General features: G+C 49.5%; 7 protein-coding genes across 7 annotated transcripts; 5 read left to right on the forward strand and 2 right to left on the reverse strand.

Annotated features, from left to right (window-relative positions):
- Window positions 1–1,475: 1,475 nt before the first annotated feature.
- J7T55_001218 (uncharacterized protein) lies at window positions 1,476–3,028 on the forward strand (the record flags this gene model as incomplete). Its single annotated transcript, XM_053136215.1, has 3 exons — window positions 1,476–2,558; window positions 2,748–2,876; window positions 2,966–3,028. 3 exons carry the CDS (start codon window positions 1,476–1,478, stop codon window positions 3,026–3,028), a joined length of 1,275 nt encoding a protein of 424 aa, XP_052986186.1.
- Window positions 3,029–5,901: 2,873 nt separating this feature from the next.
- J7T55_001219 (zinc finger protein) lies at window positions 5,902–6,489 on the reverse strand (the record flags this gene model as incomplete). The annotated part of the gene is made up of 2 exons (XM_053136216.1): window positions 5,902–6,241; window positions 6,398–6,489. 2 exons carry the CDS (start codon window positions 6,487–6,489, stop codon window positions 5,902–5,904), a joined length of 432 nt encoding a protein of 143 aa, XP_052986187.1.
- Window positions 6,490–9,079: 2,590 nt separating this feature from the next.
- On the forward strand, window positions 9,080–10,425 carry J7T55_001220 (uncharacterized protein; the record flags this gene model as incomplete). The annotated part of the gene is made up of 2 exons (XM_053136217.1): window positions 9,080–9,470; window positions 9,527–10,425. The coding sequence occupies 2 exons, from the start codon at window positions 9,080–9,082 to the stop codon at window positions 10,423–10,425; spliced, it is 1,290 nt and encodes a 429-aa protein (XP_052986188.1).
- A 3,569-nt stretch (window positions 10,426–13,994) lies between these two features.
- Window positions 13,995–14,843, forward strand: J7T55_001221 (uncharacterized protein; the record flags this gene model as incomplete). Its single annotated transcript, XM_053136218.1, has 3 exons — window positions 13,995–14,099; window positions 14,169–14,516; window positions 14,592–14,843. The coding sequence occupies 3 exons, from the start codon at window positions 13,995–13,997 to the stop codon at window positions 14,841–14,843; spliced, it is 705 nt and encodes a 234-aa protein (XP_052986189.1).
- A 6,365-nt stretch (window positions 14,844–21,208) lies between these two features.
- Window positions 21,209–23,436, forward strand: J7T55_001222 (endonuclease exonuclease phosphatase family protein; the record flags this gene model as incomplete). Its single annotated transcript, XM_053136219.1, has 5 exons — window positions 21,209–22,151; window positions 22,233–22,360; window positions 22,596–22,618; window positions 22,971–23,143; window positions 23,222–23,436. 5 exons carry the CDS (start codon window positions 21,209–21,211, stop codon window positions 23,434–23,436), a joined length of 1,482 nt encoding a protein of 493 aa, XP_052986190.1.
- Window positions 23,437–24,285: 849 nt separating this feature from the next.
- Window positions 24,286–24,528, reverse strand: J7T55_001223 (uncharacterized protein; the record flags this gene model as incomplete). The annotated part of the gene is made up of 1 exon (XM_053136220.1): window positions 24,286–24,528. One exon carries the CDS (start codon window positions 24,526–24,528, stop codon window positions 24,286–24,288), a length of 243 nt encoding a protein of 80 aa, XP_052986191.1.
- Window positions 24,529–26,110: 1,582 nt separating this feature from the next.
- J7T55_001224 (uncharacterized protein) lies at window positions 26,111–26,776 on the forward strand (the record flags this gene model as incomplete). The annotated part of the gene is made up of 1 exon (XM_053136221.1): window positions 26,111–26,776. The coding sequence occupies one exon, from the start codon at window positions 26,111–26,113 to the stop codon at window positions 26,774–26,776; it is 666 nt and encodes a 221-aa protein (XP_052986192.1).
- Between the last annotated feature and the right edge of the window lie 128 nt (window positions 26,777–26,904).

A 26,904-nucleotide genomic window follows, 5' to 3' on the forward strand; every position in this document is an offset into this window, starting at 1 on the left:
GGGCTTCGCAACGTATCGAGCACCGAAAATTACGGTGACGGCAAAATCTGTGGGCTCAATGGGAGTCAATGGGCGAAGCTCATCCTTTGGTTGTGCGCATTAGGTGTATTCTTCTATGGAGCTTATAGAGTATACTGTGGCTTGGTCATAGCTTTCGGTTGGTTACGAGGCTGTTGGAACTGGTGACGCTTGCATCTTTTTTCTGTGGTCATCGGACTGATTATCTAGTCCTATCGTGCAAACATTGTCGGCTGAGAAAGCGATCTGTGTTGCTGTAACACGTGCAGACTTTCAATAGACAGGTAGGCCAGAATCGAAGGGTCCCAACAGAATACACAGACATCCAGTGACAGAGTAGAGCATAGTGCCATATCGGTCGTCAGACAGTGAGGGTACCCTATCAGACCCATTCATTTCCACCTCTGAATAGGAGTAGCGATGAGGACAGCAGCCCCTAGGACTTAAGACATTCAGCTTACAGTAGCTACACTGTATAAGCCACATGTGGCGCACGGCTTAGTGCTTACTCTTTTTGTTTTTCAACAAACAAACACAAGCACATCCAGGCGGCACGCCAACGACGGTCTGTATTCCCAACCATTTCCTTCTTATCGGCGGAGCTAATATTCTTTTACGCATAGGTCCTTGTTCCCACCGAGCTCAACTTCCCGAGCAGCAATACTACCCACGATATCTAGCTATGGGAGGATACGCTGCTGCGCGTGTCCGCAGTTGTGAGGCTGAGTTTGGGGGGCCGGGTGTAGTGGGCACCTCCCCTTACTATGAACGTCACCAGCCATATCAAGGTCTTTTATAATACTGACTCAGAACAGAACCAGTTTCCAGAATCGATAATCGTACAGGAGCCGAAGGCTGGAGGGTTGGGGGAAGGGAGGTTGAAGCAAGGGCTCTGATTGGCTGCAGCTGCTGTAAGAATGTCACGTGATTGTATATGGATGTACCCGCCGATTTTACAAAGACATCGCTTAAAATTACGAAGTACACTACGTGATGGGGTGGACCTAACGCGACGCGGGTGTGGACTGGGCGGAATCAGGGGGTGGGCGGAAGGTGGGCCCCCTGACGTACCCGTCGCATTTCAGCCTGACTCTCGTGTCGAAGCGGGGTTGCTTTTTTTGAGTGCGGGGTATCGCGGTTGTAACGACAAACTTCCCAGACAACGCGATCGCGACAGGCACGTCGCGTCCTAGACTCGCACATAACAACATTGTCGCGGATACATTAATACCAATCCAATCGTTGCGCCTCAATCCAACCGCTTAGAGTCGCTTTGATGGGAACTGTAAGGTCGACTTTGACTCCACTGGTTCTATCTCTTTCTGATATTTTCCTGTAACTAACAACTATAAGGACCTGTCACGATCAATAACCCCGAGGCATTTGCCACCGTGAATGCCGTCACAGATAAATTCAGCAAGAATCTGCCCTCGAGTCAGCTCGCCGACTTAAAGTTGATGGAGCAGGCCATCAGAAAGCAGGTACGGGATTCAGAGAATGGCGATATGGTGACAGAGCTCGAGCTCCAATCACTCCTTCCAAAGCTTGCTAGCATGGGGGAAAACCACATTTTCAAGCTCCCCGATGAGGTCCTGATCAAGGTCTTCGAAGATGTGAGAGGCGACCTACACGTGTTGCAAGATGGAAATCCCATTGGTATCAATGATATCAAGAACCTTCGTCTGACATGCAGGCGATTCTGCGATGCCAGTTCTCATCTGCTCCTACACCGGCAAGATGTTTCATTAACAACTCCATCGCTCGAACATTTCGACGAGGTCTCCCGTCACCCCACCATTTCCAAGGGCATACGAGCTATTAGGCTTACCCTGTACCATCCTGTCACCACCAAAAGCCTGCGCGACTTTCTTTATGAATTTGTGGGGATTCTGGATCACCAGGATGAAATGGATTGCTCGTCTATAAAGAATTCTTTGGACTGGATCAAGCGACACAAGTCTGCCGGTTTCGGCGGTATCCTCCGGGCGGATTTGTCCCAGCTTTACAACAACTTAAACAAGCGGAGTAAAGTTGTGCTGTCATGCACAAAGTTCTTACGAGACGAGGAATTACAAGCGGATGAGGTTCGAATTATGGAAACCTTGTGCCAGCTTTACAGCCAGCTCACTAACGAGCAAGAGGCGCTTCTGAAAGACGGCAACTTTGCCACACGTGTCGCTGAAGCAAGGGCTAGAATGCCCAACGCAACTGAGTTGCTCATCACTGAATGCATTGCGTTCGATCAAGTCAACGGCTTCTTCCGGAAGAGAGGATTGCCTCAATGCTGGGCGACTGATAGCGTCCCTCTACCAAAGCAAGCTCTCGAGCTTCTTTACGAATTGCCACTCGCCATTGCCCGATCAGGCAATTCGCTGGCCCAATTGCGCATCCGCCTAGACCCCCACATAGAGCACAAGCTGAGACTCAGCAAGCAGGAGACCAGGGACCTACTCAACGCAGCTGGAGACCTGAGATTGCTGGAGATCGACTGCCAGATGGGCATGAAGGGTTTCAGGACGAAGAAGGAGCCATCGAAAAAGGTCAGCCTGTCCAGGCTTGCCTGTTTATTTGCGAAAGCCAGGCGCCTAAGTTCGCTAACGCTCCGGTTCAATTCTTGGGCAAGAGATGAGGATGAGAAACATTGCAGTGCTGCACCTTTACTTGCGACGCTTCCCTGGGCCAATCTGAAGGAGGTATCGCTGATCAGTTGTTTCATACATTATCATCAGCTCGTCCAGCACATTGAGAGGTTATCACCTGGAACCTACATATTTCTCAATGAGGTCTGCTTGCTAAGCGGGGTTTGGGCTGATCTTCTTGACGCGCTCTGCGGCAAGGCTGACTGCAACTCAGTTGTGGTATGCATGAGTGGTAAAGAGGATAAAAGACAAGGTCGCACGTTTGACAACATGCATGAACACGAAAATCCTGCTTCCACATATATCAGAGGCCAAACATCACACAATCCTCTACGGTCAGCTTCGTCCCAGACAGCATAGGTTCAAGGTAAAAGCTCCAAGGAAGACAGGTACAGAACATGGACGGAGAGGAACGATGGTGTGTTTTTCTGCTCCATGTATACGATATCATATCATGTCTTTTTTTGGGATGGGTGAAGTCGCCGATCTGGCGTGAATTAGGTGCTTTGTACTATACTCGACTCTGTTGACCGATTTTGTTTTTCCATAACAAGGTATGAAAAAGTGGGGGTCTGAAATCCTTCTCTATATTGGAATGCTGCTAGTGCAGATCTAATATATAGAATCTGAGTTCTTGATTCGCAGTGAAAACTTGGCCAAATGGACCATTGGTAATAAGAAAGTTTGCTTTTGTTTAATACATTGATACAGTGCTATTACGCCACAGGCTTCCTGCCTCACTGGAACATATGCTCACTTTTATTTACCTCGCCTATTCGATGATAGCTTTGCTGTACGAGACAGTTCCTGTTAAATGGATCAGGTATAAGGACGGCAGCATTAAGGCAAATTTTTTGTAAGACGGACTTAGGATGCTTAGTAGTAGTTAGAGAATATGACCTATGCTAAAATTTAGGAGACATTGATACGTGTAGAGTTTTTGACATGTCTAAAGTCAAGGTACCTGTCATTTTTTCCGGCACGGAGGGTTTTCCGCCACGCAGGGATGGACGTTATCCAGCTCTCAGTAGTCAGGACCTAATATACCCGCGGACAGATCAACGGAGTCAGAAGGCAGCTGGCAGCAAATAAGAGAGCGAGAAGCCCGCACTTGTCACCGATGATTGCATTCGCATCCTGTATCCCATCTTCACCTTTGACCGGGATGCTGAGCGCACTTCTCAATGAGACTTTTATATTCATCAGACTAATTCATTGATTTCAGTATAGACATGACGGCAGTTTGGCAGGATTGGCGACCTTGGGTTTGCACGGAGCTCTTGGTCGCCCGTCATATCTGGACGGCTTGAATCGCTGGTGGCACAATCGACGCACATATCCCCGGGCAGAAACAGACTCCATCAATCCTCGTCCACTAATCATCCTAATCTCGTGACCCGAGATCTGTAGTAGCCCGATACGCTTATCATCAAAGTAAGCGACACAACAACAATCCCCAGAGTGACCCAAGCTGTTGGTGACCAAGTCCCGTCACGAGCGCTATAAATATTCAGCAGGACAGTAATCAAGCCACTGGTGCAGTTCAGAATACCAGGACTGTAAGGTACCGTATCAGAAGAAGCGTTACTTGATCGGTTAGGTGTGACTCACAGGAAGAGGTGGGATAGAAGCCATACATAATTCGACCTGAACCTTGACCAGAGCATACATAGCCCAGCGGCTCCCGCGAGGTAGAAAACCCCGGCGATGACCACTAAGGGAACATTATCAACTGTCTGAATGACGTGAGAATGCTCAAGAACGTGTGATCGTTTCAGCGAGGTAAACGTGCCAGGGAAAGTGAAGAAACCAGCCAGGATGGTCCATAGTGCCACGGCCGCTGCAATATTACACCAGATAGGAGCTTCGTTCGCCTCGATAACCATCTGGTGGTATGTCTGCGTCATCGCGAAAAGTAACAAAGAATACTTTACAAGAAAAAGGTGACAGAGAACAAATCACTTGGAATTGACGCCGAATGTGAGATTCGACTGCCCGAATCGGCCAGCGCAGCTTGATTTTTCTTAGTCAATGACTTCAAGTCAGGAACCGTGTTTCTTATCAGGCACGAAAGTGTTTCTTCGATACTGTATAAATAGTGGCCTATTTTAGACGGACTTTATTTGGACCACTCGGCGCTCTTACTCGATCTTTTTGTGTGATGGGCCGCATTTTGTACTTCATCGCGCCATCAATGCTAAGGTAGCATGGTGACGTCGAAGCACAATACTTCCTCATTCCCGGTCCTGTGTGATCACCCAGAGGTACAAACACGTGCCCGCAATATTCTGGTAGTTTGAGATCTGCGCTGCCGAGCCATCTCAGGACCAGCGACTAACGTCTCATCGCTTGTAATCATCGCTCGTAATGGAAGCTGGATTTCGTGGATGGGCCATATTTGCCAGCTATATCAGATGTCTCAATAGATTCGCTATCATTAGTAGCCAAAGCATGCCAATGCTTGGCTGGTATGGGAATCCTCTTCCAGTCACGACGGGGCTGAATGGTGTCTTTGTAGGATTGAACAATGCTCCTGTGGGCCTCGAGGTCTTTAGAGAAACCGTAGTATTTGGAAAAGGGAAGCTCGCCACTCCGCTGGTGAAGTGGGTAACCGGAGAGCTTTTGTATCGCTCCTGACACCCCCGGATACAGAATACTGCTAGATGTGACGGCCGAAGCATGAGCCGTTGGACATCATAACATATTTCATGCACATCAGTCCAGAGTTCGAAAACAGTCTCTAATTTTTTCGATAAAGATTATTCTAGCATCCTCACGTCGAATTCTTCAATTCGCGTTGTGGATCTTCGTTCTGCTTCGTAAAATATTCTGGATGAATGTGTTCCCACGCCACCTGTTTCATCTCCTTCTCGAGGGCTGTGGCTGAAAAATTGACACCTGGATCTGTGCGCCAGGCACCGAAAATCTGGCCCTGCGATCTCAAAATCTTGCCTGAACACCCAGCAGACAAGGCCGCAACATATACGGCCATCGCCTCAGCAGCCACGATCGTCGACACTGTCAGCCCGCCCAATGTTATCCTGCATTCCAAGGGATGTGCCCCAGACTTGCTGCGATTGACCAGACGGAGTGGTTACAAGGTCTTTTGCGAACTAGACCCTCGGGGTCGGGCACGGCTGGTCGGGGCCGACAACCAGAGGAGATGCTGTCCTCGCGCTAGGTGTTGACAAATTACAAGCTCGTATGCTAGCATCTTATAAAATACGGCGGCCAAAAGGGCGGCTTATGCTATCTTCTGGGGTTGTTCCACGGATACCCTGCCTGGTGGAAGAAGCAGGCGGTTGAGCAGCAACGTCCTCTGGCTATCGACGACCGCCCTGTGAGCGTCGGTCCCGGCCGTGGTGGCTTCCCTACGTCCGTTTCGGCTGGTGTTCTCGGCGGCAGCCTCAGCAGCGCCGTTGTTCCTTCCAAATGGCGTTCTGATGCTGGTCACGTAGGCGATGGCGGTGTCCAGGACACTACCTCTCCCACTGCCCCAGCCGCTGGCACCAGCGGCAGCAGCGGTCTTAGTCGCAGTGGCAGCATCGGCTCCGGCGGCAGCAGTCGTGGCAATGCGCGCCAACCTCGCACGTTCGGTGAGTAATCGAAGTCACTTCTCAGAGCATACTTGCCAGACAGTCCCCACAGCTCGCCTCCATTTTCCCGCAAAGTAAATAATTCCACCGTTTGGACATACTGCTCACTCGTGCAACACAGCCTCTTTCCAGCGAGCCACCTACGGCCCCATCGCGCCCCCTTCTCGTGCTGGCACCGGCGGCGGCAGCGGAGCCAGCGCTGGCTTCTCGACGACTTGTCGCCGTGCACGACCCATCCTGCTGCGTTTATGATGAGCGAATGACGAAGCGCAACTCAGCTGGCTCAATTGTTAGCCCTGCTAGGGCACAGCCGTCAGAGGTCGAATTGGTGGCGGACCAGGATATGCGGCAGCCGAGAGGGCCGCTGCTTGAGGCACGACATTGTGACTCTAAGCGCAAGAAATTCGAAGATTTCAGTGCGGTTGTAAAAATCTTTAGAGAATGTGAAGCAACGAAGGAGACGCGTGGCATAAAAGCGAATCACATTCCGAGTCTGGCTCTCATTGGTCATGAATCAGATTGAGTAGATTCCCAGGTCCACATAAAATTTCAAAATGCCAACAGTTGAAAAATTCAGCATCTGTAGATTAACTTTGATCAATGCAATTCAAAATGATTGAACGTTGAATCGGGATTGAGATTGGAACATCTTAGGCTGAGAAGTTTTAGCCCAGCATTGGGACCTGATAGGTCCCGAATGTACTATTTCAAAAACAGAGCAGATTCCAAGGTCCTTATGAAAAGTTAAAGTACTGGTCTTTTGCAGTCTCAGGGCATCCTTGAGTACCCTAAAAGCGGCCTGTGCTCCTGTCGTAGACGTCCAGCTTACCCAGAAGACCTGTTTTGCGGCCTGGTATCCGCACCGGCCTGCATCGCTCTTTGAAAATGTGGCTAGCATCTCAGAAAAACTCTGGGTAATCTCATCTTCGGCTTCCCCAAGGAATATTCAGATCTTAGCCAAGGATAAAACCACCCTCAACACGTTCTCAATCTACCAAAACATATGATTCACAGGCTTGTCTCGTAAATCATATATTTCCAATCACAACTTCTAGACGATTCGACGATTCCGTCGCGCACTTTTATCGGGCGTAGAATATACATCCCCGACAATGTTTGAGACTTCCAACAAGACTCTGGACCCAAATGCTTTACTCTCTAGCCATTGTCATTCCGGATGTAGATTACACATTTTGACTCAAATACGGCACAGTGATGATTCGATTGAGCGCGTCTTGCTTTGCGGCTCAAGATTAGACGGGATCAGTAGCTTCGAAGTCGACATTCTCAATCCATAAATCACTAGAAGTTGATGAGAATGGCTTGCATGACGAAAATATGGCATTGTTCATGGAGTGGCTTCTGGCTGCCAGGCATTTCGGCTCATCGCGGTCCACTCCATGAACCTGTTCGAATAAGGACTTGTTCCTCTCGTCGACCTACTTTATAGTCAGGTCTTCGGGATTCGTATGGTGCTGGCGCAGGCGCCGATGAAACGTTGCGCTTTTATCCCACAAGCTGCGGTGCAGCAGTCGATGCAGCAGCAGTCGAGATCGGGATGTTCCAGTGCCGGCTCTTTGCGGGGGAGCATCGTGAACCCGTGCATAAGTCGCATTTTAATAGATGCTAATGACCGCGATGAACGGCCGTAGGTCCCTGCGTGGAACATGAACTATCACGCACGGCATTCCTTGCAGGACAGTTCCCACGGTATAGCGGAGATCTCGGACTCTATTTGCTCCGGAAGAAAACCAAGCGCTCAGGCACTGGGATTGATTTGTCCTCACAATGATCCCATCGTCTCGGGTTCTAAGTATGCTTTGATTACCCCGCCCCCACATTGTACACGTCAACTGACCGTCATTGCCACGGAGCAGGACATGTACCGTCAGGGTGTAGACAGGGCGAGGAGGAGAATTGCAAGAATACATTGAAATGCTGTACGGCAAGTTCCCTGGCACTTCGCCTTCTGAGCATGGAGCTATGGTAGAATTTTGCAAAAATAGGAATCTCAGTCATTTCATATGCTCCAAAAGTACATTGCGGACCAACGGCTCTGAGAAGTAAAAGAGGGAAGGAGTGGTCTGACAGACGGCTGAAAAAGTATAAGTAAACAGCTTTTGCTTGGCCAGGTCACAGTGACAGACGATCCTAGCCCAAGAGTGCCTGTGCCGCAGTAATTTTGATCCACGGAATGGTCCAGGTGCTGCGTCGCATCGTCATTCGAGGCCGGACGCCTCTGGCTTTGAAGGTCGAACGTATTGTTTGGTCGCAGAGAGGAGAAACGGGAACCGATCCGGCTTGTCGCGGCCGGCTTGTCGCGGCCGGCCAATAGAGACGTGCGATATTAAGTTACACGGCATTGGACCTGCAGGTCATACGGCATGTCGTGTCGGGTGGTCTGGTGAATGTTGATGACGATTATCATCAGTGTCTGCACAATCTTGTCATTGCCCTCGAATGATGCAACGTGAAGAGCATTGCCGTATTTGTCGCCTAGTGCATTGACATCTGCGCCCTCGTCAAGGAGCACCTGAACAACGCTTTCTAAGCATCCCAAAAGCAAAGGGATGCGATTCACACTGTCTTTGACATGAATTAGATGAACGATTACACAAATCATTTGGGCCATGCTCGTTCAAACCTAATTGGGCGTGAGGGGCAGCAGATGCGGGGGGTGGGGGCTAGGGATACAGCATGCCGCCCGAAGTCTTAAATGTGACCGACGTGCTCTGCTCGCACCCACTCATTCCTCGTGAATTACGATCTGGCAGCAGCTATCTATCTCCCAAGTCTGGAAACTAGTTTGCAAGAGGACGCGAAGCCATGCAACGCAAGAATGTTGTCGACGACAGCATGGTGTATGTGGCCTTCAACAGCATATTTCAAGGTCAAGATTCCCAGATACGCAAGCTATCACCCATTAAGAAGCTCGTCCATAAGCACCAGAAACAACCCCAAGTCGCGCAGCTGCTACAAGAGTACGGTGCGCCTGCCATCTACGAGAAACTGCAGAGACTTCTCAGTGGTCAGGTTTTCGAGAGCACCTTGAAGGCAAAATGCGAGTTTCCAGAGCTGTTCGAGGTCTCGCGAGCCCAAAGCGCGGAAAGGGCGATCTCCGAGGCAGAGGCAGCCGCGGGCCACGCCAAAGCAGTCGAGGAGGCCTTAGATTCAACTGACCGCTATGGTCTGCCATATGAAAGCAACTCTAATAATGGTGAGCATGTATGTCAATCTTGTCGAAAACCCAGTTGGTGCTGAGACAGTGTCCAGGAAGAACGGGTACAGATCCACAAGCTCAGGCATCAACCGGATCACCAGCGGAACGGCAATCTGCTCGCCAAAGAATTCACGTCCCGTCCTTGTTTCCCCTTGAATTTGACTTCACTACCTCATACAAGATTCTTGTCAGGACCCAAGAGGTCCTAGAACTTGCTTGCTTTCGTTTCGCAGAGAAAGCCATGCCCGAGATCCTTGAAAAGCGAAAGTGGCATTGCCCTGAATCCGCCGAACTAAACCTATGGGCTACCGAGTTCTTAAAGCGGCTGGTGAGATTTGAGAAGAGACCTTCTACGGCGGTCTCGCCACCGAGGCGGCTCGAGGAGCTGTTCCCGTCCATCGCACAAATCAGGCATCATACCGTTCATCGGATCCCGGTCACGGCCAAGGAGCTTGAGCAATTCATGGCCGATGGCGAGACTCTTGTGCAGCTCTTCGAAGATTATGTCACCATCGCTGTGATGTCCAGAGCCAGGAGCGAAGTCCATATGGCCGCGACCGAGATGGAGAATAGGAAGACCATGCTCGAGGCGAGACTAACCAAGATCCTTCAGGACGTGGCGGACAAGCGAGCCGAGCTGGACCGCGCAGAGGCGGAAGCGATCGCGGATACGCAGCGAAAGGACAAGGAAAATCAGTCGTTTGCTAATGCTTATCTTCAAGAGGCTATCTGGGTAGATGATGGCGCCATTGGAAAGGGGCCTTTTGCAACCCGAAGTCCCACTGCGAATGGGATAGATAATGACTTCCTCTTGGATCAGCTCGATAATGCCATGGAATCTGAAATAGCGCCTAATGAAGAAGATGCTACGAAGGCATTGGCCCTGCCTTCGGCACTGGATGAAAGCTTTATCAGTAATTCCGATGGAGACAGTGTTGTGGAGGAAAAATAGGGAGCTCCGATTGACTCCCGATGGCTTACTGATGCTAATGGGGACGGATTAAAAACTGAAAAGCGGGTGGTCTCGTCCCGTGGCTCGGAAGCCATTCATGGGCCAGAAGCTTCTGAGCTCCGCTGGCCACATATGTTCAAGATTTTCGGGATCGTGAACGTTCAAAAATAGTCTTATTGGATCACGGATGAATACCATCGAACAGAGTTTCCTCCCGTCCAGTCCCAACAAGATGTGCCTCTGATGGCATCAGATCATGCACCGGAAGTCTGCGGGCGTAGTGACACAAGGGTCAGGGCAAGAGGCTTGGAAGGCGAGTCGACTTTGAGTCATCGAGTCCAGCGACAATCCGAATCATTCCGCCAAAGCGGACGAGCAGGTACAGTATCGTAAGTGGATGTAAAGTTGACGATTTTCTCGGTGGCCGACTCCCATCCCCTCCTCACCGCAGTCAGTAAGGGTCAGGGTTGGGTGGCATCCGTAAGTGCTGTCGATCCGGGCCCCGGTGAAGTGAGGGGTTTTGCGTGGGGGGGGGGGGGGCAGTGATGTGAACGGAATTTAATGAGATCTAATCATGTTGGCATACGTACACACACCCCCCCCCTCCGTGCTGGTACAAATATTACAGAGCGGAATCCGTACCGAAGTACCCTGAATTCCAAGCTCCTGATTCGTCAGACCTTCACTTGCGGGTTTACCACAGCCAAAGTCGGTCCTGGTGATGGATAATGCAAGCTTTCACAGAGAATGGAAAATCAGAGAAATGTGTTCCGCTGCGGGGGCGCAGCTCATCTTTCTCGCACCATACTCGCCAGACCTCAACCCGATAGAGGTGGCGAACTCAAGGGGTTGGTTAGGTTAGACGGAAAATCAGTTACGCGAAATCAGAGGTTAAAGCAAAAGAGCGGGCCCGACTGGCCAACAGTGCAATCTATTGTAATATAATGTATACCAGTGACGATTATTCAGACACGCCGAAGCCATTCCCAAAATACTGTAGCACCCTTGTAACGTCAACCAGACTTAGAGCCGCACACGCCACCCTAACAGGGCAGGAATGATGGCATTGGCAGCGCCTCTCTCCAACTGCCCCTGAGCCACTCGAAGTCGAAGAGAAGAGAAGCTTCAATAGTTAAAATAAACTTTTGAATCGACTTCATTACCGGATCTAAGCGTCATACGACAGAATTTACTGTACCTGAGGATCCGGGACTAAATGATCAGAGGACACAGAAACAAACATCTCTTTGATCCACCCATAGACATTTGGAACTGTGGATTCTCAGAAGTTATGACTGCACTATCCAATGATGGCTCAGAGGTAATATTAGCTTGATTGGAGGGTCTGGCAATTTGGCCCCACCTCACGTGTGCATCTCTGCATCTTGCGCGCAGGTCTCACTACTGTCGCCTTGATGCAACCCCTATGTTTCGCATGAAATGCCGTGACAATTTCGGACGTAATCGTGCGTAAACTGATGGGCAGCGCAAAAAACAGACTGATTCAAGGCTATGTGATTTGTGGAGCTGATGCTGCTAGAACCAGTGGTTTCAGGGCTCGTGACAGGCCTAGACTGCCCCTTTTTATCGCGCATTCGTCGCCTGCCACAGTAGCGATTGAGATGATCGCTTTGCAGCCCATCGTCTTCTTTATCCGCTAGAATCTTCCCAACTTTCAGACACCATTCTCTCTCCAGCGAACAAAATGTATCACTCAGTATTTCTAAAAGCAGAAGTCGCTAAAATAAGGAATCGCAATGCAAAAACAGCTAGCATAGCCGCTGCCCAGAGCTGTGCTATTCCTGAGACATCGGAGAGACCAGTGGAAAGGTAGGTGTAGATATGTACCATCCAAAAAAGCGCGGTGAGCCCAGCCAGATATGACAATGGGTGGTGGATCACATCGGTTACGAGTGGCTTAAGCACAGGAAACCACGTTAAAACAGCAACAATCATCCAGGCCGAGAAGAACATGGCGATCGGCAAGACCCCACTTGATTCTCGAGATCGGAAGATCAATGAGCCCAGGTAGAGGAAGCTTGCATGAAACTTAGGATTGTTAGTGTCCCAATCGATAGCCGAAGGGGAAGACCTTACCAGGATCCGGATTGGAAATGGGTATGCTCTCGACATCTTTGTAATGGTATTACGCAGTCAGACTTCGTTGATTGGGATGGTTGAACATTTCAAATCGACTCGACCTGTATGCAGACCATGCTTGACCTTTTATGTATTCGTTACAGAGAGATTGGCTGGCGATATTCGAGCGCGGACCGCTTTGGGACCCTGGTGAGACCGAGAATGGTCCTCTGCTCTCAGCTTGGCCGCACGTGGCCCAGTGAGGGACCAACACAAGACCCGTCCATAGCTTGCAAGATACTGGATTGCAGGTAAGTATGTGGACCGCCCGTCAAGATCTGTATCCTACGGCCTGCGACTGCTTTGGGTCCTGACTTTTAAGAGGTATAACAGATGGCGGTTGGGCGTTCCGAAGGTAGCATGTGCACCAAAGTGAAGCCCGCACATCCAATTTCGGTCCTTGCGGGGACGTCGCTGACTAGAAAAGAACACTAAGATTTGGAATGTGCACACAAGCGATTTGTCTTGGACCGCAACACGAGCGAGTGACGTCCACGTGCTGAAATCACGCCCATCAATATCCACCCCATGCTCTACGAGTCGCCGGAAGAACTTTCTCTGTGTTCTTCTCAGGCCTCTGAGATTAGGAATAAGGTTCGACCGGGGTTTTTTCTGATGCCTCAGCAGCGATGTGCGATGTAGAGGTATATATGACTCACTTTACAAGAGACTGTACCTATTTGCGCCTACACGCTGTGCTTGACTGTACTTCGTTCCTGTCATCAAAACACGGCGAAGCTGAAGTGGCCTGAAGAAGACCTGCCCGGCCTTGTTTTCAGCCTCATACTTTTTTCTATCGATTACTGCCCTACTCTTTCTGACTAGTACGTCCATCACCTTGTTCGAGGCCTGAAGGCCGTACCTTATCTAGCGTACGAGAGGCTTCGATTGAATGTGCAGTTGAATTGCGCTGGATTTGAGCAAAAGAAGCCTCCTGGTGAGGCCACTCATACCTGAACGGAGGAACCAACAATCAGGTCCAAATGCTCCTTCAGACCCCTGTGTGTCATCCCATCTTGGAGATGAAGGAAGTCCTCTAAAAAGCGTCTAAAGATATGGTAATATTTTGGCTTCTATAGAAATACATTGCAATGGATTCAAAAAGACGGCCAAATCGTAACGAGCCCAATTCCAGCCCGTATGGCAATTTCTTCTTCTCGTTGTGGGGATACCGGAGAAGAACGTCATAGACAGGTCTTGGTTAGTTCCATATTTAGTCTTAACCGTCTGAAAGGGCCCAAAAGAGGTTGACTATAGTAGATGGCTGAAAAAAGCGCGCCTTTACTTCTTCGGAGCATATTAAGTCTTCCAGATCTGGTTCTGAAAGTCCTCAATTTGGTACGCAAGTTGAGAATTAACATATAAAGGCGACAAAACACCGAAAGTAGAAGCACCATCAGCCAGACACTTACATAGCTCGGAACATATGAATGCACCACCGTCTTCGCCTCCCCAAACCTCACGCGATTCACAAACCGAAAATCAAGCAGCTCACCGCCGACCACTACATCGCCCAGTTCCGAGATGTCTGCGCAGTATGAAAAGACTGAGGTGAGATTCATCAGCGGGAATTAAGACAATCTTGTGCTGATCTAATTCTCTAGTACACCACAATTCAGGAAGAGCCTGGTATCTCTTGTCCCCTAGGAGAGGGAAAGCCTGCCCTCGTCGACTCAGTCGAAGGTTCTATTTTGACTATCCAGGATTGCCTCAGACAGATCTCGAATATGGCGCATCAGGCATTCTGCGCTACTGCCGATCATACGTGCGTGCCTGCCAGCTACGTACGGGCGTGGAAGGATGTCTATCATAAAGAGGCGCAGAAGCTTCGGGAGGAGATTGGAAAGAACAAAAAGCTTCAGGCTCTTTATGAGCAGGCCCTTGCAGAGACTGATCACCGCAAGCGAGACTCGGCATTCTTTTACTGCCGCATGCAAGAGCTGGAGGAGCAGGTGAGCGGATATGCAATCCGGATCGAAGAGCTGGAGGCGGGAGAGCAGCAGGAGAAGACGCCGCAAGATTGACAGCTTTCAGACATGACGGAATTGTTTGGTGACCAAAATCGCGAAGAGGGTGAGATCGTCGACATCAGCTCTCAGAACGGGTCGGTGCTTTCCAATAATAGCCCTCCAGGGTGTGATGTTGGGAATTGTGATACACGCAAGCGCAAGGCGTTGAACGGCGGAGACGAGGATGAGAACGAAGAAGAAATAGGAAGTGTGGAGAAATTGCCTCGCAAGAAGAGGCGCACCAACCCGAGCAGAACTGGCAATGAGTAACGCAATCAGCTTGACGTCTCTTCGCTCCTTGCGCCGGATGGTTCTCGTTGACAGTGGGTGATGTTGTTGACGTAATGGGCCCATGTGGGATATTCTTTGGTCCAACGTCGTGCTTCGACTTGATGAACCGAAGGCCTGCAGTATACAGAGAGCAGTTTCACATCAACACAAATCTGGGAGTCGTAAAACTCAACGTCGCAAGAACATGTTGCATTTCATCAGCTTTGTTCATCAGATTTGCCTCGATCTCTCCCTGCGCATATGCCTTGACTTCAATTTCTTTTTGTCCACTGTCACGTCTTACACTTGCATGAATATAATGCCGAATCCTTTCAACCAAGTTGTGTAGGGTGTTGTCCTCAACCCACAGAGTCTTGACCTCCGAAGGCTACAAATTACGTGTCATTAATGAGCAAGAGTGGTTGGAACTATCCAGTGGAGTGGGCACAGCGGGCAATAACGAACAATGATATGCTCTTTCCTCACTTTCACACGTTGAAATTCCTCTTCTCTCTGTTGCAAATGTGTGGCTCTTGTCCTCACGATTGGCTGGGCAATTTGAGAAAACAGGTCTGCTGGCTGATCAAATTTCATGTTTGTGCGAATGCTTCATAACTTAATCTGCATGAGCCATGAGTGTACAAGGAACTTGGAAAATAGGCGTTATTTCGACATTCTTTTCTCGTTAACAAATAATTCCAGACTGACCCGCTATGACGCAGACCTTTTAATCCTGTGAAGTCCGTAGCAAACTACAGTAAAGCATCCTTACAAACCACGCCAGACAGGATCGTCTTTCCACCTCTGCACATATTTTGTTATCGTGCCCCCGGGAACTTTGCTAATTGTCTTCGGGGATGTCTCCTGAGCTTTGCGGGTGTCCAGCACTAACTTGGCACGTATTTCTCGCATTCAACGAAAAGATTCTCGTATTAACTTTTATTTTCTTTTTCCTGCACCTAAACATGTCTGTCCTGCTCTCAATGGTCAGGACCTAATATACCCGCGGACAGATCAACGGAGTCAGAAGGCAGCTGGCAGCAAACAAGAGAGCGAGAAGCCCGCACTTGTCACCGATGATTGCATTCGCATCCTGTATCCCATCTTCACCTTTGACCAGGATGCTGAGCGCACTTCTCAATGAGACTTTTATATTCATCAGAATAATTCATTGATTTCCGTATAGACATACGGCAATTTGGCAGGATTGGCGACCTTGGGTTTGCACGGAGCTATTGGTCGCCCGTCATATCTGGACGGCTTGAATCGCTGGTGGCACAATCGACGCACATATTCCCAGGCAGAAACAGCCCCTATCAATCCTCGTCCACTAATCATCCTAATCTCGTGACCCGAAATCTGTAGTAGCCCGATACGCTTATCATCAAAGTAAGCGACACAACAACAATCCCCAGAGTGACCCAAGCTGTTGGTGACCAAGTCCCGTCACGAGCGCTATAAACATTCAGCAGGACAGTAAGCAAGCCACTGGTGCAGTTCAGAATACCAGGACTGTAAGGTACCGCATCAGAAGAAGCGTCACTTGATCGGTTAGGTGTGACTCACAGGAAGAGGTGGGATAGAAGCCATACATAATTCGACCTGAACCTTGACCAGAGCATACATAGCCCAGCGGCTCCCGCGAGGTAGAAAACCCCGGCGATGACCGCTAAGGGAACATTATCAACTGTCTGAATGACGTGAGAATGCTCAAGAACGTGTGATCGTTTCAGCGAGGTAAACGTGCCAGGGAAAGTGAAGAAGCCAGCCAGGATGGTCCATAGTGCCACGGCCGCTGCAATATTACACCAGATTGGAGCTTCGTTCGCCTCGATAACCATCTGGTGGTATGTCTGCGTCATCGCGAAAAGTAACAAAGAATACTCTACAAGAAAAAGGTGACAGAGAACAAATCACTTAGAATTGACGCCGAATGTGAGATTCGACTGCCCGAATCGGCCAGCGCAGCTTGATTCTTCTTAGTCAATGACTTCAAGTCAGGAACCGTGTTTCTTATCAGGCACGAAAGTGTTTCTTCAATACCGTATAAATAGTGGCCTATTTTAGACGGACTTTATTTGGACCACTCGGCGCTCTTACTCGATCTTTTTGTGTGATGGGCCGCATTTTGTACTTCATCGCGCCATCAATGCTAAGGTAGCATGGTGACCCCTGCCCTGTTGGACCCATTCATGGGCGTTCCTAAGCTTCCTGTTTCTGGTCATTTTTGGAAACCTCAAGGAGCAATCGCTAACATAGCCAGAAATGGTCGCTGCACTATCCTACATTAGCCAACAGGCGCAGTGCGTTCTGTCTTTTTCTTGCTGCACCTCTACTAAAGATATGATCAACGCTGCAACCAAATGTTGCAAGTTGTAATACTAAATCGCCACTTCAGCTGCACTGTACAATACAGTAGCTGTAGAACAGATGAAAGCTTTTTTTCATAGTGGATGCATGCGGCAGTTCTGGAAATTCCATTTTTCAGAAAAATCCGAGAACACAAGTAGAGAAAGCTCAACAGCGTAAACATTAGGCAAGAGATATTTAGTTGATGAAAATTGAATACTCCAGACCCGACCTGGATGACACCCCATACAAACAGTTTCCCGAAATATAGCAGAGAAACGCGCCCGGCATACTTAACGCAACCAAAGTACATTCTAACCTTTCCACGTAATCCATAAATTCAATTCCAGCCTCTAAGGCACCATCTGTAAGAAAGACGTAATCAATCGATTCCCGAATCGGGTACTCAAGTCGAGAAGGCTCGCATGAGCTAACAAATCAGTCTACTTACAAGTAGCGCGGCCAATATACTTCGCCTTCAAAAAATGCGCATCAAAGACGTCTATCGCTCTCGCAGCGGAATTCCATCACGAGTCACATCTCCAAAATCAAGCAACTCACTGCTTTGAACCAGGTCTTTGAACTCTTAACATGTCTCTGCAATCTAAAACTGCTCGGGCGAAAGTTTATCAATCGACAGCAAGGATCCCTGGATTCCAGAACGGTCTGCTGCACTTCTGTATGCTTCAACATCGGGACAATGTCCTGTACTGATTTGCTCTGTTTCGCTCTTGACAAGAGCGGGGAGAAGTGACTGGGCAGTTTCGAGTCGCCCTGCGGTTTGGCGGGCTATGTTTAGATAGTGGGTACAAATTTGCATCGCTATTTTACAGTGACGCGAAGTGTCATGACTTCGCTTGCGGAGGATATTTAGAACCAGTCTTCTTGGATCAGCTTCGTCAGGGTGTAACACTAAACCCTTGCCCTGGTCCCCGATCGTGCATTGCACCTAGGGTCCATTCTAGGTCGTCGAGCTACCAAGAGAAGTCCACATTCCAGAGGCCTTTCGGGTCTGACGCAGTGAAGGCGGGTAAGTTGACAGGACCCAAAGTCACCATCTCAGCGTAGCAGAGGCATGTGATTCTCTTAGTGCCACGATGATTGATGATCTCTGAGTCGGGTTTTCTCTGCCTTCTTCGACGTGGCCGCGAAGGGATTGCTGCATGATTTGTAAAATTGACAGCGGGTAGTGAGGGTCAACGGAGACGAGGAGGTTCGTAAAGCGACCTGGATAGGGTTTACTCTTCTTGGCTTTCTTAATTGATGACGATTTTAGTAGAAAGCTATGGTTTCCAGTGCGCCGAGCGAAAGGACTGCGTTGGGGTTCCTCGAGAACTTGCTTCAGAAATCTCATTGTTCTAAAATTTATCGAATCATGACGCACATTCACGATCAGACCCATCCATGTCCGCCAAAAATACTAAGAACGATACAGTGCGCAGTCTTTCTTTAGAGCTCGGAAAGAGTCACGCCTATCCACTCGCTGTTTTCATGATCCCTGCAATCCCACCGCGTCCTGCATACGAAGACAGAGAAAATGCGAAACTCGGTATTGGTACTGTAAATGGTGCCGTGAGTGTTGCGTCATCTGCAAATATAGAGCGCTACTACGGTGTTCCCCTGCCACCGCACACAAAACCATAATACTTCGAGGCTTCACAGCCATGATCACTCCTCTTTTGTCCAGATGTCTGAAACTTCGAAAGGCTGCTGACGCAAAAGGATACAATGGTGCGAATAGTCGTCGAAGCACAATACTCCCTCATTCCCGGTCCTGTGTGATCACCCAGAGGTAAAAACACGTGCCCGCAATATTCTGGTAGTTTGAGATCTGCGCTGCCGAGCCATCTCAGGACCAGCGACTAACGTCTCATCGCTTGTAGTCATCGCTCGTAATAAGCTGGATTTCGTGGATCGGCAGTATTTGCCAGCTATATGAGATGACTAAATAGATTCGCTACCATTGCTAGCCAAAGCATGCCGATTCTTGGCTGGTATAGGGATCCTCTCCCAGTCACGACGGGGCTGAAAGGTGTTTTTGTGGGATTGAACAATGCTCCTGTGGGCCTGGAAGTCGTGAGAGAAACCGTGGTATTTGGAAAAGGGAAGCTCGCCACTCCGCTGGTGAAGTGGGTAATCGGAGAGCTTTGTATCGCTCCTGACACCCCCGGATACAAAATGCTGCTAGATGTGACGGCCGAAGGCGTCGTGGTGTTGGTCGTGAGCTGCACCCTTGCAGCGCTTGGCAGATTTCCGAGCAGGACCCAAACCACGGCTTGAATGTTCGAGTCGATTACGTAGAGCTCATTTGTAGATGTGATAGGGCTGGCATCAGGCAGGCTATGGCATCTTACATTGGTGTGATTGCTGGAGGAGGCATGGGCTAGATTGGTACAGTTTCCAGCATTATCGCGGGAGCAGAAGCTGGTCGTCAACAGCATTGAGAGAACTGATATTACGTGCATTTCATTCTGTTAGTGTGGATGAGAATGATTATGATCGGACCCAGTGATACAGTAGATGAGTGGGCACTAACTCTGATTAAGTATTCATCATATAGCCCAGACTATATTTATGGAAGGATGCCCAGATTTAGTCTGGCAAAGTATTGTCACGGGATCCTTTAGTTCCAAATTTAGGCTGATCATACCACATTTGGTCTTTTTGATACACACGAATGGCACTAGATTATATGTGCTACCAATTTCGCACTGTACTGTACATATCATTTTTAGAGACGGACTTGACTTGATGTGATGATGGTGCAGGTACAGTAAAGTCCGAAAAAGTTCAACTCCAATGCAAAGCAGCAGGAAGATCGCCAAGCGGCTGCACAAACTCGACACCCCGGCTGGACTGCGTAATGGAAGCATGCCCGTCTTAGCGCTACGACGGTGATACAGGCAATACGCCCGGAGCACGAAGAACCAGCCAACTGGCATTGCAGAACCAGGTGCGAACTTCTCTAGCGTGACGGACGGCCGGTACCCAATGATATCGTAGCAAATCATTTGAACAGATTTCGGCACCTATTTGATTCGTCATGCGTCCTAAGGACATAGCCACTCCACCTGCACCCCGACTCGATAGTACTGGGCTGAGCTTCTTCCGTTGCAGGACGATCGCCCATCCTCGTCTCCAGATTGAGCCCCATTCCATTCAGCCTCCATCACAAGCAGGGGGTTGGCCCGGAGTGTTGCATAGCTCTCACGTACTGGATCAACCTGCTCTGACACTGCTCATGCCCTTGTGCCATTTCGGGCGACTTACTTGACCGATACTCCAGAAACTCAGGTCAAAAGGAAGCGATCAGGCTGATAACAAGCAAATCAGACATACCATACCAGCTGGTACTATTGACAGTGTGGTAGTAGTGATACAGTATCATGGTGGATTGTCGCATAATTAATTGGGTAGCTCCGAGAGGCCTGTGTGACGGGCGTGCAGTCAGCATTGGCTTCCGATTCGCTCCCAACAGCTGACCTGATGCTAGTAGCTGTCTCAGGGTACATAAAGCCCAAAATCTTAGAGCATCTTGTCAGCGTCTAGAAGAGCAGTGGCAATTGTCAGATGTGACGGGTGCCCAAGAAGTGTGTGCCTGAGGCATCAATATGTCCGTCATGACAAAACCAGCCCCCCAACGGGAGGGGTCGCGCTAGGGAACCAAGACAGGACATCATCACAATACACCCAGTGACCACCCCATCAATTGGACTATTATTACACGTCCCACTTACCTAAAAAGGGTGATAATCTGACAGCAATCTTAATATCATGACGACAAGACCAACGCTTAACCTGCATTCGTGAGTATGTATGGCCTATTTACAACCCGAGGCTTTTGCCTTTTTATGAATAGAAGTGTTTTGGTACGATATCTAGGTCAACGACACCCTAGACATGGGAGCTCGTTCGGTAGAAATGGAGTTTTGAATCAACTCCGGAAGTCATGGTTCCAAGGACAACCGCAAACCCCTTGCCAAACTTCTCAGCACCCATCACGGGAATATCGCCTAATGGCTCTCGAACTCAAGCGCCGAGGCGATTTCCGCGACGTCGACGACCTCTCTGACTTTGAATTCAACGATTTAAACCTCGGCGCCATGTCAGGGTCCCTCGAGTTGTACGGTACAGCTCCTAGGACGTCTACACCACAGTCTCTCGTCGGCCAACAGACTGGCCCCAACTTCCTCCAGCCACACATATATGACCCCCAATCTTCATCCTGGGCATCCTTTAGCAATGAATACAGAACACTTAAGCGGGGAGATATCCTTAAAATTGCATCCTGGAACCTATTTTTCTCTGTTCCCGCCGCCGCCGCTCGTGCCTCCGCCGCCATCGCCTATATGCGGACCATGTTTGGCCAAGAACCTCGCAACCTCGTGGTAATGCTCCAAGAACTCCGCCAAGAATCACTAAAAGTTGTCCTGGAGGACAAGTGGGCTCAACAAAACTTCTCCCTCTCCGATACTGAGCCGCCATACTTCCATTATGCAGGCAACGAATCCTTCGGCGAGGAACCCGACTGCATACCCAGTGAATATTTCACTCTCATGATGATTTCGCGGAATATGCCAATATCGAGCTGCTGCCGTGTCCCCTTCGTCTCCGAAATGGGGAGAGATGCGCTTGTGGTTGACATTCCCGTATCCGAGGACCATGACCCCGAAACATCGGAACGGCCACTTCGCCTGTGCACAACGCACCTTGAATCACTCTACACGGGAGAAGAGCTCCGTTTTCGCCAACTCGTCCAAGTATCAGCGCTACTGAAAGGCACCTCGTCTCAGGGGCAGAGAATCTATGGCGGGCTGGTTGGTGGCGACATGAATTCGGTCGATCCGTCCGAGCACAACACTCACCGAGCACCCGAGGTAGGCCTGAAGGACGTTTGGGAGGATGAGCCGGCGCCGAAAACGCCTGCCTTAAAGCCCTTCCAAAAAGATATCACATATGGTAAAGCCAGAGGAAATACGTGGGGCTACCAATCTGACAGAGCTAGAACACGAAAACGGTTGGACAAGTTTCTCTACACAGGGTTCATTGAGACATTTGCGCTGAGTGAAGCTCAGGATACCACTGGAAAGCTGGGTCGCTTTGGAATTGGGCTGAAAACCAAAGTCGGGTCGGATGATGTTTGGGTCAGCGACCACTTTGGGATCACTGTAGGTATTAAGGTTATCTGAGGGCTTGAATCCTGATAGATAGGTTCACTCGTACTCCCTAATCATTCCTTGCCCATCGAATTCAACCAAGACTTATGTAAGCCAAGAAATAGTGTATACCTAGTGTCTCCTAAAGGAACAGGGAGGGCACAGCAAATGCGAAACTGTGGCATGTACTAGATTCTAGCCGAGACCAAAGGGATCCCACTCAGCACTTGTGACTCGTGTCGTACAGCCAGACTCGGGCCTCATTTGCAGGTGCCAAAGCCTGGTTAATTGTCGACGGTCTCGACCAGGCCGGGCTTCAGCTGCTCATCTCAAAGACGAGGTCAACAGTACAGAAAGTATTTACCAGCGGCAACTTCATGCCGTCATTCGCCCAGGATCAGACTACTTTAGCTGGGTCTTTGAATTCCTTGGGCGCTGTTCACCGCAGACAAACCGGCAAAGAGTCGCAGCATGGATGGAGAGGGGCTCGGTTTCACTAATTCAACCCCTGCCCAATGTGAATGGCACAGAGATGAGTATAATGCAAACTTGGGTAGGTTTTACAAGGGAGAAAGACGAAGCATTTTACTTATCAGAAGAGTGTTAAACAACAAGACTCCAGTGTGACCGAGGGTCAAGAGGCATGGAGCGTGGAGCAGAAGAGCTTGACTGACGCCCAACGGGAAGGACTGGATATCAGTGCATCAGACTGGTGTGGGGTTGCACCGTTTGATGATGCTGGAAGTCTACGACAGCTTAGAAACGCCGCCGCGAGAGTTCTTGGGTCGCCTGCAGGTGAAGAGTCTCTTTGAGCCCTGATTGATGCCGCGATCGAGGAAAGGTTGGATGCCAGGCTCCAAGCCCACAAATCAGGTGCTATGCACGTGATAAAGCAGGCGGGAAAGCGGATTGTTGCAAAGGTCGTGGAAAACTTGGACCAGCGCATTCACGCCGCTGTTGAGGCTCAAATGGTGAATGCTTTGGATAACAGGAATTACGATGTCGTTGAGAAAAGAGTGCAGGAAGAGACGGAAGACGTCGAGTCGACTATCATACAGAATATCGCCGAATGCTCCACTGGAAGCTAGCATTTCATTTCCAAATCGTCCTTGTTATGAAAAGACTCATCACGCCCTTAAGTATCCTTTCTTCCGAAGTTTCGTGAAAACAGCCTTGGTTGCTTGTTTGGAGCGCACTCGATGGGTAGAACCTGGCATTTCCTGGTCTTGGGCGCTATCACTAGCATTCCTTCGCAAGCAAACATTCTCATCCACTAATCGTGACCACTGAAAAAATTGCTTCTTGTCCTCATTGCTGAGTCCTGCAACTGCCAGGCCTGTGTGCTGGCCGCCTGCAAGATGGAGGTAAAAGCCACAAAGTGTGATATTTTGAAGAACGTCAGGACGCCGAGGGGGTAGCTCTCCACGCATCAGCCATTCAGCCTCTGACGGAACTCCAGGAAACTCTTCATGACCCACAACCTCCGCAATTGTTTTTAGGTATCCCTTGAATCTGTCTTAGATCTCGTGTTTTGAACTCCGGAAAAGAAAAATTAGATCTCGAACTCAAGGGAATTAGTGCCTGTTACTCACACGATATGTTCAATGGAGAATCCGCGCCTCCAAATAAACCTGAAGGTTGATGTCAGTCGAACACCGCGAACACAGCACCTTTAGATGATCACGATCGTCGTCTGAGCCCACACTGGCATGTTCGAAGAAATGTTTTTGGGTGAATTCCAAGAATAGCTCTTGACCATGAGCCTCGGCCTCTAAGTATGCTGGCCCGAATGAAAGTGACTTCTGCTCGCCAATAGTTGGTCTGTTGATGTATCAGCTAGTATTTACAATATCTGCATATGAACTTACGGCGAGATAGTGGCATGTCGGCAGCCGAAACCAGAGAAGCCACCGTCGGGTTCGCAAGTCGTATCTCCCCTATTTCTCCACGGCAAGGCTGGAAATGCCGCCATCAGAACAGCTGTCGAGGGAGTCGAGGAGATCAGGTGAATCGGAACGACTATCCCAAGGCTCAGTATCGGGGAGGGTCGAGGGTGGGATGGGCAATTCGACCTCTGACGATAGAGGAAATGCGACAGATAGGGTTCCAGGAAAGGTGCCGGGATCGGTCAAGTCCCATGTCATGATAGCTGGATCACTAAACGGCAATTGTTCCTGCATTTTGTCCTGAAGTGGGGAAGAAATCGGTGGAGATGCTCTGACAAGTTGTGCATTTGTCAAGTGATGTGAGGCAGTAGGCGCCCCCACCACGGTTCCAGTACACACCCTGATCCCACTTCCAGGTCCCACCACACCCAGATCCCAGCTCTGGGCTACATCGCGCCTTAGCAAGTCCAGCTAGAGCAGTAAGATTCATTTCATTGAAGCAGCAATACTTGTTGTGACCAAAGGACATGTCTGTTGTACTGCAGATTCTGCCATCTCGGTGAGACGATAGCAAATAGGTATAACCTCTTTAGGACAAGCCTGCTGGATTCGAGTTGCTACTTTGCATAAAGTTCTGCTGCTTATTTTAAGATCGTTTCTATGAAAAATAATTAGTACTGAATATAGGTAGGGTAGCTTACATACAGGATTGCCTCAGCTGCTTCTGAATAGACCAGAAGAAAGAATGGTGATAGCCCTGACATCGTCACTATGCGTTTGCCGATTCGCCTGCGCTGATCTACTATTTTGCGCCTCAAATTTGGTTGTCTCGGCCGTTCTTGGGCGCATGTATATATGTCAATAGCAATGCTCGTATTGCCATAACCAGAGGCGTAGTGCACTCCCTTCCTTCTCTCGGATTCTATAATAGCTTCAAGATGTCCAAAAAGTCGCATTAAATGGAAATAAGCTAATCTCCTCAATAGGTATGTGTTTTTCTGCCTAAGAATAATACTGTCTACAGCTTTAAAGGCGGCTGTGATGAGTGGATCTGAGCTAGGGGTATTACTGGGAAGTGCAGTCTCTCTAAGTAGTGCGACCCAATCTGTCATGGTGTTCTCACATTTATCCGCGAAGGTTCTTATTGGATCGTGGCTAGCGAGCCTTTGATTAAGGTGAGTCGCTTGTCGTATGTTTCTCTTGTACATCTTCCCAAACTCTTTCCCTGGGTACTTTCCCGGCTGGCTCTCGCGGGGATGGATCAGGCTGGGCAACTCATAGCTTGATTTATTTGCTAGTGCTTCACCAGATGAGCCTTCATGTTTCTTGCTTTCGTATTTACGATGGAAGGCTATAGTGTCCTTCATGGTCTGGGTGGGCCTTAGCCCTATGCCGCCTTCCAAGGAGAACTTACTATTGCCATGCCAAATGTCGGCATGTGCTTCAGCCTCTTGATCGAGGTCCACAGGGTCATAAATGGCTTGGACCCTCCAATTCTTCTCATGATTAACGTTCTTCTCGATTTTGTTGGTATTCATGGCATTGCCAGCCTCAATCACTCGCATCTACCTCAGGGCCTGTGGGCCCAAGGTCGCGGGCAGGACCGCGAGAGCAGGGTTTCGCAATAGCTGCACCAGTATCCCGTTTCTCGACCTACTTCTCTTGGCAGGCAAAACTGATCTGACATTGTGTGTGCCCAACATAGGGGCTGCTGTACCCTGGTCCCCGGTTCTTGGACTGTTGTCCTAACATTAAGTATCAAACTTTTGCCCTAAAGTTATTTTATTTTTGTTGTCCTTTCCCAAACGCATTTCTATCCAAACCACCCTAATTACATCTTAACTATCTGTTCACTTACATTTACGCAAGACACAGAATGGCCTCTATTAACTTCGCTGCCGGCAGCAATGTCAACGATATCCTCATGTTTGGTAGATACTGCCAAAGGATCCTAGCCATGGAACCGGGCAGCGTCTACGGGATGAAGCCTCTAAAGCCTGAGGAGGCAGCATCTATCAGCGGGACTGCGGCTTACGACGACTCGACTGCGGCGGTAGTCTGTAAGGAGAGGCTGGACCTCGGGCTTGACTACTACTACGCAGTCAAGCAACAGATAATGTCGCTTCTTCGGGTATGGGATGCTATACTGGACGAAAAACGCCGCTACGATACGGTGGGCTGGCTAGAAAGGAGCCGTACATTCATGGATTCCTTCCAGCTTTGTTCGTACCTGATCCCACAGCGGGTCAGTATCGGATTTCTCGGCCCTGATGTGGGCGCTCCACAGCTTGGACCGCAGAACACCATTCCGGCATCAAGCTCTCAGGCCTCCTACTATTCTACTACGTCAACTATCGTCAATACGCCCACGGACTGGGCTGACTATGAGAACTCCATGTATGATTCTGGCTATGGAGGGGGAAGCCCCTCCGGGACTGAGGAATACCCAGAGGGCCTTGCAATCTCGCCAACTGCCTCGAACGATAGCTTCGAGAATGGTGATTTCGGAGATGGGGGGGGCCGAGATCGTCATAATTTCTAGGGACGACGACGCTAGTGAGAGCGAATACAGCTACCATAGCAGCGACAGCGACGATAGCGATCAGAGTGAGGTTCCTAATTTTCCCAATAAACTCAACAGCAGAAGCGGGCCGAGGGCCGGCTTCAGGG

Source organism: Diaporthe amygdali (assembly GCF_026229845.1).
Source record: "Diaporthe amygdali strain CAA958 chromosome Unknown NODE_73_length_31675_cov_73_104379, whole genome shotgun sequence".
In the NCBI taxonomy this organism is placed as follows: Eukaryota; Fungi; Ascomycota; class Sordariomycetes; order Diaporthales; family Diaporthaceae; genus Diaporthe; species Diaporthe amygdali.